The following is a 12968-nucleotide window of genomic DNA, read 5'->3' as shown; positions in this document are numbered from 1 at the left end:
AAGAGAAAACAACAACAGAAAAACAACACATGCCCTAAAGATAGTTTTAACATTTTCTAGATATTGATGTAACAGTAGAAATTCTGCTATTTTGGAAAAGAAAATCCAGTGAAAAACACTTTTTTTTTTTTTTTTTAATCTCTAAACCAGTAGGCATGTTGAGTGTCATTTTCCTTACAAGGTTCATATCTAAGTTTAATATGAAAACAATACATCTTAAAATCACTGCAAAGCTGTGAAGAGATTTGGACAAAGAAATAAGTAGATAATTTAAACTTCTTAACTGCATGTAACGTAACACATCCCTACAATTCCATAATTTTAACATTAAAAATGTTTTATTTATTAGCTTTTTGCAGTTTACCCATATGAATATCTATTTATTTGATAATGCAATTTGAAGTGTAGCCTTTAATAACATTTTGCATCAAAATGAGAATTAAAGCCTTTATTATGTTACTAGGCCATCTCTATGAGTTTCTAATTTTGTCTATAATAGAAGAAAGTGCAACTTATAAATCAGTGACATCTATCTGCCCTAGTATTTTTATTTTGACATTGAAAAGGAAGAGAACCAGACACAGCATTCTAAGGAAACCTTCCATTTCCTGTAAAAATAATTAATAGTAAAATAGACTTCAAGGAATATTTTATGTAAAGTTGATTCATCAGGTACATTCTGAAAAAAGAAAAGATTCAGTGTGACTGTTCCTGTCACTTAACTCACCTTAGGGGGTAAAGCTTTGGAAGTCCATGAAAAAAAGTCCAAATCCCTTACTCCTTGGCTAGCATTAAAGACATTCTGAGCAACAAAGTTTTAAAAAAAAAAGACATATCAAGAAGAAAATGGGAACAAAGAAACATCGGAGGAAGAAGTTAGAAGCACTGTAATGCAAACTTTCTACACAAGTAATTTCACTGGTAGAATACTTCTCAAAAGGGAAAGCTTTGTTTTTCTGATCAAGTCACCTGAATCCACTGCCCCCTCGGCAAATTATCTATTGAACAAAAGCCGTTTGGTATGTCAAAAGCTCTAAATGGATGGAGTGTGTCATGCCATTTACTGAAACTAAGAGCCAGACATTTCTTATAAAGCTTAAGTCTGTGCACAGAAAAATCCCACACTTTTCTTACAATGAAATAGTAGTTTGTTCCAACACAAACCACAATTTTATAGCAAGACAGTCTGCTGTTCTGAAAGAACTTCCATTATATCAGGACTACTGCACATGGATTTTGTCACCAGTTCAGAACTGAAAAAAAACAAGAGCTAATATCACTCTTATGGAGAGAAAATAAACTCATTTGTACAAATGGTTTTGCTAGCATGCACATAAAAATTGCATTCTGTACTAAGAGCAAAAATTTCAGTGTTGTAAGGAGAACAATCACTAAGATCTCATTTGTTTTATAAAATACACAGTCATTTAGTAGTTTATTACAGAAAATCATCAAATGGAGATACCAGAGAGAGTTTACTAAGTTTATAAGTAATGGATCATATTATAGAAACACGCACCGCTGTACTGTGTATTTTTTGCCTCCCCAGAACAGCTAGGACAGCATTTATTAGCTATTAGAAAACTAAAAGCAGACATCTTTTTTTCCATAAAATAATCTGTCCATGAACTTGTTTCTACTTATTCCAAAGAAATTCTCACTGCTCCTATGGAATGAAAGAATGAATAGTACATAGGCAGTAGTATCAATAATCAGTATGGCAGAAACCAGTTAGCAAAGCCACCGTCTAATCTGTATGAACAGATTTGTCAAAACTTTATTTCCTATCTCCATCTTTACAGAAGACCCCACTAAAATCCCTGGACACCATTCACATTAGATTTTAACATTTATTAAAGAAAATTTATCACTGTAAGCACAAATTGGCAAGTACAAAATACACTTTGCATGCTTTATCTATATTCCTTGAAAAAACACACTGACTTGTGAAAAATATGTAAATTTACTTCTATCACCAGGCATATTTATCAAGCTATGTGCTGTTTGCAAAAATAATGCTTACATCATTGTTTTAAAATAAAGGCAATAATTTATAACTTTGACAAAAATGGAAAAATTATCAAACACCATAATTTCGTTAGAAATTAGTACCTCCTCCTGACATCGGAAGTGGTACTACTACACAAGTAAAAGACACTTTGGGGGATCAGGGGAGACAGGGAGGGTCTCAGACTGGAAAATCGTACAGTAGAGTTTAACCACTTTGACATAAATCTATGACAACTATGAAAAGGCTCTATTTGCATAATGATAGTCTATGTCATAGACATCCAATGCAGCTTAACACACTGATGATTTTACTATGCTGTATATTCCATATTTTGTGATAGATTTCTACTATCCAGACAAACATGGGTAATCCATACCCAAAATAATGAAGCTTCATTTTAATAATCTCTGTTTACATGCTATAAAGCTGTATGTGAAAAACACACAGAAGAAACCAACAGCAATGAAGTGGGACCATGTTTTCTCCTCAACACTGAAGATTAAGTCAGATCCTCTCCTATGCTCTTGGAACATTTGAGCTTTCTGGCTTCCTGCCTATTAGCATGTCATGATAAGTATATGTGGCAAGTAGTTGAGAATTAACTTTTAACTCAGAAGAAACTACTACATGCAAGATTTTATATTTAGTTCTTATGCTATAATTGGAAGATTTCAGTTTATTATTTCCAAAAATTAAATTAAAAATAATTCTAGGAATTGTTGGAAAAACTTTATTCCTTTTTTTCTAATAAAGTTTACATTTCAGGAATCATAAAGTTGAATATAAATTACTTCACTACTGAAAATTAGTAGATGTTAAAATATTTAAAATATCAGTATTATTCTTCAAAGCTGTCTTATCTTAAGTAATTATCTAGACATTTTACCCAGCATACCCTCACTCTCCAATTCACTCCCATCATGCCTAAAATGATGGTGAAAATCTGCTGTAAATGTCCTTCAGTGTTTTCATAGAACATTTGGAGGCTCTGCAATTAAACAAGATAACCTAAACACTGATTTTAGTTCTCTATTCAACTGCAATAATCACTGGAAAAACATCCCGTTTCTCAGTTCTGTTAGTCTACAGTGGTTGGGGAATGTAACAGTAAAATTGAGCAGTAGGGTTTAGAATTCCCTATAATTATGCATTAGACATTTAAAATATAGTAACAAAAATATTCGGAGTACAATATATATTTTTTTTTAAAGTTTTAGAGTTTAATCAAAATATTACTTTCTATAAGTTCCCATAAAACAAAACTGGTTTTCATTTGTTTGCACTGTTTTATGCTCTATCTTCTTGAGTGCAGCAAGAATAGTTAATTGAATCTGACAAAACAGAAGAAAAAGTAACTACCAGGACATTAAGAAGCCAATCGGAAATCACAGTATATGAAGGTGGGTTAGATGTGCAATTTGAGATCATGCTTCTCATGAAAGGGGAAGAGCAAATACAGAAAGAGATCAGACTACCAAAGTTTTATTAAGAAGGTAAATGATCAAAGCTAGAATAGAATCTCTGTGTTCCCATGATCATTAATCTTTAAATATAATACCTTTGATCACAATATGTGGTATACTGAAAAGATCTAAGATTCTCTTAAGATGTCAATATTGAATAACAATGTCCATTAAAAAAAAAAAAGTAAATTGACACTGCAGAAAAAAATATTTTTCCTTTGTTCACTGTTGAATTAATACAGTGATGAAATGGAGTGATTATGGCTTTCTTTTAAAAAAATCTTAAAGTATATTTCACAAGGTGAAAAATTTTACACACCTAACTTAGCATTGCAAAAAACTTAGATGTTTAAATTAACATAGTACCATAATCAGAGTAGCAAACTACACACAAGATGATTAAAAGTTAAGTTTAGTAAAGACAATGTGCGATTAATTTGAACAGGGAATATAACGACTAATTCAGCCACTTGATTTTCCATATGTAATTTTAGGCATACATAAGACTTCAGACTTCATAGTTTTCAGTATTCTCATCTCATTGAACACCTCAAGATAATTTATTTTAAAGCTTTCTAATGAGAAAGCAGAATCATTTTACTTGATCAAGATTTAGCAGGAAAGAGTTTAAAACTGACTTACAAAAATCAGGAGCTTTAAAAAGGTCACAAAATTTCATCAAATAGTGTGCTTCCTAACGTAATATTAGTATGTAGCAAAAAGTCTAAGATATATAAAGCCACAGAACCTTGATGTTCCAAATATAGATTTCCTTTCCTTTTATGATTACAAAACAAGCACACAAATTTGAATGATTAAATACAATCATAATAAATCATTTTGGGACATGCTTTGTCCTTCCAATAATAATAATAATAATAATAATGAGATGCAAATAAACCTTCCATTCCCAAGTAGCTCAAAACATTTGTTAATATAACAATCATCTTAAAGTAGTAGTTACTTCCTTATAATTTTTGCTGTGTTCACCACTGTCTGCTTGATCAGAAGCTACAAAAGCATGCGACTTTTACCTTTTGCCACTGAGGATGCAGTAGAACTGGTTAGTTGAAAGAAAATTTAGTAATACCTATCAGATCTTAAGAGTTCAAATAGCACCAAAACTATTTTGCAGAACTCTTTAATAAGAAAAAAAACAAAAACCAACAAACAAACAATCTATAACATTCTATCTGAACTTTAAAGAAGCATTCACACAGTAAATTGTATGATGTGCTGTTTTTCACATTTCATTGCATCTGGTCTACCTATTCAATTAAAATATGATGTTTTCAATACTGAATACTCTGGATTATTTACTGTTTGCTAAGAGAGCCGTTTCTTTTAAGTTTGTCTAAGAGAGCTAAACTTTCCTCTAGAAATGCATGTGTACTGAAAACATTTGAAAGTGACGAACTAGTAAGTCCTTGCTAACCACTACACGACCACTGAGCTCACTAACGTTCCCTATAGCAAATAAATTAAAAGTATTGGGAATAGAAAAAAAATCTGAAAAATGTATAATGTATGTCCAGACTTACAGTTTTACTGAAGCTGATTACTTTGGTATGGGTGAATTTATTTTTATTATAGGTGAACTGCTAATGTCTGACAAGCGTAGTAGAGAATTTGATACTCAATAGAAAACTAAACAAAACTTACTTTTTCTATGTGTTCCTGTATTTTCTAACAAGCTAGAGAAATGACTGTTGTCACTTGAAGGAATAATGGCTGAGTATGGAAATAATTTGCTTCCCCAACGCAATGTTAAAGTAGTTCCCAAAATGAAGATGCAATTGCATACACTCTCCAAATAAAAAGATGTCAACAAATACGTTCTAGACAAGAAGGTGAGCAGGAAGATTTAGTCCCATCAGGTAACACTGTCAGAACATGGACTGTAGTCACTACGGATTTATGAACTGCCAGATTTGGCTACTTTCAAGCAGTCCAGTTCCACTAGAAATGAGGATATGTCAGATCCTATATGACAGGAAAACAAACAGTGAAAGTACTGGCTGCAAGCTTTTACATTGGTTGAGTATTTGCTAAGTGTATTCAGCTGCAAACAGCAGCTCACTCATATAAGACAAATCCAGTCTAAATAGCTGCATTAGCAATTAAATTTGGTTCTCACATCTCTCAAGAAATCAAGTTGCTGCTCCCTTTGAAGAACGCACAATAACAGGTGATCCAGTAGACCTGTACTTTCATAAGTTTCAATGAGAAACATAGGTTTTGCTCATGTATGTATTTTTCAAAAAGTGTATCTCATTGCCAGAAAAGGTTTAACCAACTTTGAACTGTAGTGATGGCATTCACTATTAAGGTTAACCATATAAATTATGCTGCTTGCTTTTATTATAAATTCAACTTTTTCTGTGAGCCTTGGTGCTCTGATTCTTTGATTAACTAATAATCTACCATGCACAAATTCAAACAAAATTTCTGAAAAATATCAATGAAAAATAATAAAGATGAAATAATGTTTCAATTTTATATATAAAAAAAGTCACAACAGCATTAACTGCAGACTAAAAGCCTCTTCAGAAATAATTACATTATTGGGCCACTTTACCGACAGTGAAGTATTGCATTGGAAACACCTGGTGCATAATCTGATTATACATTTTAAGACTACTGTTGTGGCCTTTCCACTTTTGCATCTCCTTTAGGATAAAAGTTCAACATAAAAAGCCTTGCACATTTCTACACTCCACCCTCATTACACAACAGCCCACAAAAATGGAAACACGTGTAAGACAATCTTTAGTAATAAAAATATTCTTTTACCTCAGGACTCATTTGCAGCCTTAATTAAAGAAAGTCTTGTAATGAGGATAGAGTGTACTTTGGATATTTTTCAAAGGCACCTTTTACTTACGTCAGCAGGTACCAGAAGGCTCTTGCCAAGATGCTGGTTAAAAGATAGACACCAGGCTTCAGTGTAACCATTCATGTTAGGAACATACTTCTTTATTGTCTCATCATTCAGCCTCAGCCAAACACCATCATCATTGTGGATCTATGGGAAACAAGCAACAAAAACGAGCCATGCCCTCCTGTAACCATTCTGTGGCTAGTAAGGATTAACAGATATTAGACAAACAGCAGTAGCAAGGAAGTAATGATCTTCATTGTATTGACAGAATATAAGAAGAGGTCGATAGGAATATTAAGCACATCAGAATTTCAAAGTAACAAGAGTCATGTATTTTTAGAAGGCAAGGTGCAAAGATAAATTTAAATCAGATAATGCAACAATAAGATTTTCTTTGAGAGAAAAGAGCAAAGAGAGCCAAGCTTACTGTTCCCAACTTTCCACTCTTTTACTGATGAATTAACTTAGTAAATTGCAAAAATATTCCTTGTATATGAAATTACACAGGAAGTTATACATGCAGAATAGTCTAATCACTTCCAATCTTGTGAAAATGTAAATGAAGAATGTAATAATACCTATGTCTTTGAATTTTTATGTAGAGCCGAAATAGTATGTCATGAACAACTAAATGCTAAGATATCATTGTAAAATGAACTCTAGGAATTTTGTTTCCTGGCATCATAATGACTGTTAAACAGATTTTCAAGTAAGTAAATAAAATGACAGCTTGAAAAAATTAAGTTGGTAAATATTTAGATTTTTGCAATTTATACTCTTGTGCACTCATGCTGTACCTGCCAACATCTAAACATGAAAAACAACAACATTATTTGCATGGATTAACTTTACATCTTAGTCCAATTTTCAACAGAAATTTCTTATTAATTACCTCGTCAATGAAAGTGATGGATCCATTGACTTTCACTATGCCTATTTGCTCACTCTGAAGGGAAGGGTGGCTACGGATACGAAGCCCTGCACTGTCCTTGGCCACAAATTTGCGAACCTAAGAGAAGCAAAGGAAGACAGTAAGGAAGAAAAAATTGGAACAGAGCTCTCAGAGTAAAAAGAAATAGGTTTAACAGATTCTGAAATGCTAGTGACAAGATGGCAGTCAGAGTTACAGTTTGTTGCTAGTTTCCCATGGCTGCTGTGTATGATTTCACTTGTTTTATTTTCTTTTTTCAAACCATATTATAAAAAAACAAAAACAAAAACAAAAAAAAACCTTTTTGAGAGAAGGTCAACAAATATATTGACTCAGTCACTGAAAGAATTGTTACATCAGACAATGGTAAATACAAGCTTCTGAATCTTTTTACTGCTCACCTATAATTTATGCATTCACATAAGTTTCAAAGGTTGGGCTTTTGTCTTAACAAATACAGTGGTTCCAGTAACTGAACAACTCAAGCTTTTATTTGACCCTATCATAAACATCAGCTAGTCTTTTTGGTAAAGGTAAGGATACTTGCTTTAGTAAAAACCTTAAATAGCTTTTTAGTTATTGCAAAAGAGCAGACATTTCTACTTATTTCTGAAATAGTGTTACAATAATTTCTTTCTTATTCACATGAAAGTTAGATCAGATGTTATGTATGTTGTATTAGGCATATGCGGGCTTCGGGTTGTGACGTGTTAGGCCCTTCCCCTTGCGATAAGGACAATGACATATGCAGCCCTAGTGGGCGTACTTACGATAAGGACCAGTGACTGTGCAGCCCTAGTGGGCGTATTTACGTTATTGATCCACGATGTGTGTAGTTTTAGTGGACATACACAATAAGCATAGAATATATAAGCGTGTATCAGCTTCAATAAATTGCCTTTTGCTGTTCATCACATTGATGTCACCTCAGTGACTAGCCAAGCTGCAGTCTTCCAGGGAAAAGGACACAAGAAGTCTACATATGTAATTAGTTTGATTTACTACAGCCCACAAAATCTCCCATCTATTTGCTTTCTCTCTATTCTAAGAAATGCATGTATGTGTCTGCATTGTACAAATAACCTCTGAAGGTTCTTTTCAAACTCAACATTATAAAGCAGAAGTGTATTAACTGAAATATGAACTCAATCTTTAAATTAGCATAAAGCTCAATATGGTAAGGAAATAATCAATCAAAAAAAAAAAAGTAAAGAAAGGTAATAGCTAAGTGCATTAATTGCTTTTTTCTTCTAAAGAAATTATTTCAGAAATTCTATATATTCAATGAGTTGTGATTACTATTATTTATTTTGTAGACAAAAGTAATGTAAATGTTTTTATATAGTTTGGAGATAAAGAGGCTGTAAGGTCAACTCATTGCTCTCTACAACTTCCTGAGACAGAAGCTAGTCTCATCTCACTGGTAAACATGACATGCGTGAACAGCACAGAGCAATGTTAGGGGAGGTATCATTAACAAAAACTTTAATGTGAGGGTGGTTAAACACTGGGAGAGGCTTCCTGGAGAGGTGGTTGATTTCCTCACACCTGTCAGTGTTTTGAGAGGCATTTGGATAATGCCCTTAGGAATATGCTTTGACTTCTGGTTAGCCCTAAAGGTGTCAGGCATTGGACTTGATCTCTGTACTTCCAATCAAAGTAAGTTATACTATTCTATTATATTCTGTTATACAGAACACTGCTTACAGCATTCCCAACAAAGAGAAGCCTATAAACAAAGCCTTGCAAATTATGGGAGCCTAATTTTTACATTATTACCCCTAAATGTCACATCAGAAAATTATATGATGGGATAGCTAGAGCTTTGATTAAAAATTTTTATTTAGAAGAAAGAAAACTCGTACACAGGTTTTGAACACAAACAGGCCAAGAAAGAGCATTTTTCCCTTTGATGCAGCTGCTATCTAATAGAAAAATTCAAACTGTAACTGTATCAGCACCTCTCTGCTTGGAATGTTTCCCTACAGCATAACAACTGAGTAACTTTAGTGAAACACTGCCCAACACTTCTTCCAAAGCATGCACTACGTTGGCTCTGACCAAAGGTGATTAATGCAGAAAGGCACAGCAACTGACAGAAAGGGACCTTAGTGTACTGATGGACAGTCAGCTGATTATGAGCCAGCAGCATGGCCTCCTAGCATGTATTAGGAATGGTGTGCTGAGCAGGACTAGGTAAGTCATCCATCCCCTGTACTCAGAATTGGTGAGGCCTCACCTCAAGTATTTTGTTCACTTTTGGGCAACTCTGTACAAAAAGAACATTGGGGTGCTGGAGCAGGTCCAAAGAAGGGCAGCAAGGCTTGTGAAGGGCTTGGAGAATATGCCCTATGAAGGAACAGGGTCTGGGGAAAAGGAGGCTGAGGGGAGACCTTATTGCTCTCTTCCAGTATCCAAAAGGTGTTTACAGCGAGAGTGGTGTTGGTCTCTTCTCACTGGTGACAGATGACACGACAAGGGGATATGGCCTCAAGTTGTACCAGGGAAGGTTTAGGTTGGATATAAAAAAAAAACGTCTTTACAGAAAGGGTTGTTAAGCACTGGAATAGGCTTCACAGGGAGGTGGTTAAGTCACCATCTCTGAATGTTTTAAAAACCCTTTGGATGCTCAGGGTCACAATTTAGCAGTGGGTTGTTAAGGTTGTGGTTGGACTTGATAATCTTTAAGGTCTGCTCCAACCTGAACAATTTGATGATTCTATGATACAAATCTTTTACAATTCACAGCACTTTGCAAGAGCTTTGTTATTGAGACTTCCTATTTGGTGAATCTGAAAAGAAGTATATCTTTCAGCAACAGAATATGACTTGTACAGAATTAACAAACTTTACAAGTACTAAACCACTAAAGCTCAAAGTTTTTTTTCTGTCTCCAAGTGATGCTAGTTTCCTGTTTAGTAATGTAAGGACAGTAGAAGCAATCAAAACACATCATAATCTAATCATACTGTTAATGGTCTTGCCCCTTGCAATTCAACTAAACAAGGACTACCCTGAATGACACTACAGTGTTTCAATTAGTATGTAGAATGAGATTTTCTACAAATCAATTAATCTAAATTTCACAGGCTATAAGGAGATAGCAGTTCTTACTGTTCATACACTCCAGACTAAACACAGATCACTATGATAACCTCTTTTACTCGTTCTGATGGACAGGAAAGTCAGATTCTCATCTGACTTCAACTAACAAAGAAAGAACAAATCAGTACAAACTCATAGCGTGGTGTACATTTGTAACTTGAGATTCAGTTAGGTCTAGTTTCAAAACTGGACTGCTCCACTCTTTCAGTGAAGACACTTTGTTGTTTCTGAGAACAGATTACTAATAAGAATCCACTGATACCACTGTTTGAATACAACTACCTGAAATGTAGGTCTGGGGGGAGGGGAAAAAAAAGCTTCTTGGGTCTCTTAGTCACCTAGTCTCAGTGAAATGGAATTCAGTATAGTGGACCATTTCTGACATACATGTCTAATCTGCATTTTTGTGTTCAGAAGCATGAAGCACAGCACAATATTTATCTTTCTGAATTATTTATAATACTACTGTTCATATACAGAGACAAATTCCACCCTAGTTTACTATGCAATTATGACACAGAAGAAAAAGAATATAATATTTAAAGACTGAAAAATCTAATGTACTACTCCAACACCATCAAATTCTAGTGTGAACAAAGGTTGAATAGACACTATTCACAGGGCAGAAAGACAGCTCCTCTTTCAAAGAGGCTGCAACTTGGACAAGAAGAAAGAGTACAAATGCAGAGAGATAAAAAAAACATGGACTACTGCCTTTTAACATCAGTGGCTTAACTTTTGGTTTCTTAGTTTTTAACTCTCATGTTACTTGGTGAAAAATGTAGCGGTTATACCAGTTGATAAACCGGTATCAATTGCCACTATAATAACCGAAAAGAAAAGGAGGTCTGTAAATAGCATATATCTTGGGTGGAAATACGATTAAATTCTATGAGGTGAACCTCACCCAATAAAAAGTTTTAATTAAGGTAATAAACAAGTAAGATAATAAAGTAACAAAATTACCAGAAACTCATGAGGAGCTATTCCTAAGGATGAAAAAGAGAAGCAGACTGGAAGTATCTTTTGAAAAAAAGCAACGAGGAATAATAAAACATCTTGTGGAAACTAAAAGTAAATATTTCTATTTTGAGATGGCAGAGCCGGAAAAAGAATCTCTTTAGTGGCCAAAGAAGATACTGCATGATGGACATTATGACAAAAGGTTCTGTCACTAGAATATCCAGGAAACTAGAAGAAAATCAAGATGCACTAGAGATCAATGAAAGATCCTTTTTGCAATTAAATATTACTAAGCAGAGGAGAATCACCCACTTTTGCTCTTCTGCTAAGACAAGAAAGGGTAGCTTTGTGTAATTTCAGTATTTTGTATCTTTCAATAGAAGTTTATTCAATGAAAGTAAGATTCAGCATCTTGCTTAAAATCTTTTTCTGAGCACCAAAGAGGAAGTGGAGGATATTTCCCTTATCTGGCATTTTCCCAGCAGCGCAACACAATCATTCAGCTTTCCTCTGTTCTTTGTGTCTACTTTACTCCTTTGGGGTAGAAAAATAAGTTGAAATAATAAAGTCAAAATCTACAGAAAAAAGACATTCTGATAAAGGGAGACAATACCAAAGAAATTAATTCACAATTTTTATGTTGACTAACAAAAGTACCTTATTAGACAACAATCTTTGTAAAACCCTTTTTATGTCCTGTACCTCAACAAAGTATCAAATGAAAAAAATTAGTATTAGTCTAAAATGCAATCCGTAATTTTCATAATAGTTGCACAATATTTGTTAGACAAACCAAGAGAAAGGCACTCACTATACCACTTCTAAAAGTTTTACCAATGGATATACAGAAAGTATATGAAATGAGCAACTTTCATTTTTTTTTCAGTATATTCACTTCATTCCCTACAGCAGAATAAAGTGATTTCAAATAGCCTTATGTCCTCCATCACTGTATGTATTAAACAACAATAAAGCGCCACCCAAATGCAACTAGTTTTTGTAGTTTTTATTTAGTTCTCCAAACCTTGTTTGGCTGAGGCTCTGCCTTCGGTTTAATAAGTTGGGTTCCAGGCGGTATCATTCCCTTTGGAGGATCTTTTACTTTCACTTCTAGCCCAGCATCTATAAAAAAACAAAGACTAAGTTTCAAAAGAAAAAAAAAAAACGGGGGAAATATCAGTCAAACAGTAACTGCAGAGCATGCAAAATAACCACCCAGCTGTTTCACAGATGGCACTTGCAGGTGCTTAACGATGTATTATTTTATCAACATTCACACCCTAGTGAAAATTCACAGAAAACTTTATGTTCTTTTCAAGTATCTGTCACAGATTGCTAGTGCTTCTAGGTAATTTTGTATCCTAATAATATCTTCAAGGACCAACGAAGTTAGAGTTAAGTGTTTGAGGGGTATCAAGTATAAGCCCCTGAAATAGCAATACTTACCCATACTGCATAGCTTCAGATGATAATTTGAGAAGCAGATAGTGCCTTAGAAACCAAGTTACACAAAAAGGAAAGGTCTACATAAAAGGTCTATATATATAAATAAATCAGAATCTTTAGTTACCAACACGTACAAAACCACAAGGTGCTGGAAAATATCTCAGAGGA

General features: G+C 34.0%; 1 protein-coding gene across 39 annotated transcripts in view; it reads right to left on the bottom strand.

The window, feature by feature from the left end:
* The window catches only part of MYCBP2 (MYC binding protein 2), a 193127-nt gene that overhangs the window by 67348 nt on the left and 112811 nt on the right, over positions 1-12968 (bottom strand). For 19 of the 39 annotated variants that reach the window (XR_014948419.1, XM_032442048.2, XM_032442049.2 and 16 more), the window contains 4 exons: positions 12379-12476; positions 7248-7364; positions 6359-6499; positions 728-802 (listed from right to left, as the gene is read on the bottom strand). Coding sequence is in view for 35 of the 39 variants with exons in the window: in XM_032442048.2 (XP_032297939.2) it covers positions 728-802; positions 6359-6499; positions 7248-7364; positions 12379-12476 (431 nt within the window). In the remaining 4 variants the exon portion in view is untranslated. Of the gene's footprint in view, positions 1-727; positions 803-1232; positions 1254-5660; positions 6500-7247; positions 7365-12378; positions 12477-12968 lie in introns of those variants that run through there. The other 20 variants (XM_032442051.2, XM_085553472.1, XM_015851611.2 and 17 more) reach the window with 6 other exon arrangements.

The sequence above is a fragment of the Coturnix japonica genome, chromosome 1, assembly GCF_054131305.1.
Source record: "Coturnix japonica strain WE chromosome 1, WE-NBRP24, whole genome shotgun sequence".
Classification (NCBI taxonomy): domain Eukaryota; kingdom Metazoa; phylum Chordata; class Aves; order Galliformes; family Phasianidae; genus Coturnix; species Coturnix japonica.
Note: the sequence above shows the minus strand (reverse complement) of the source record. Positions and strands in the feature narration are given on the sequence as shown.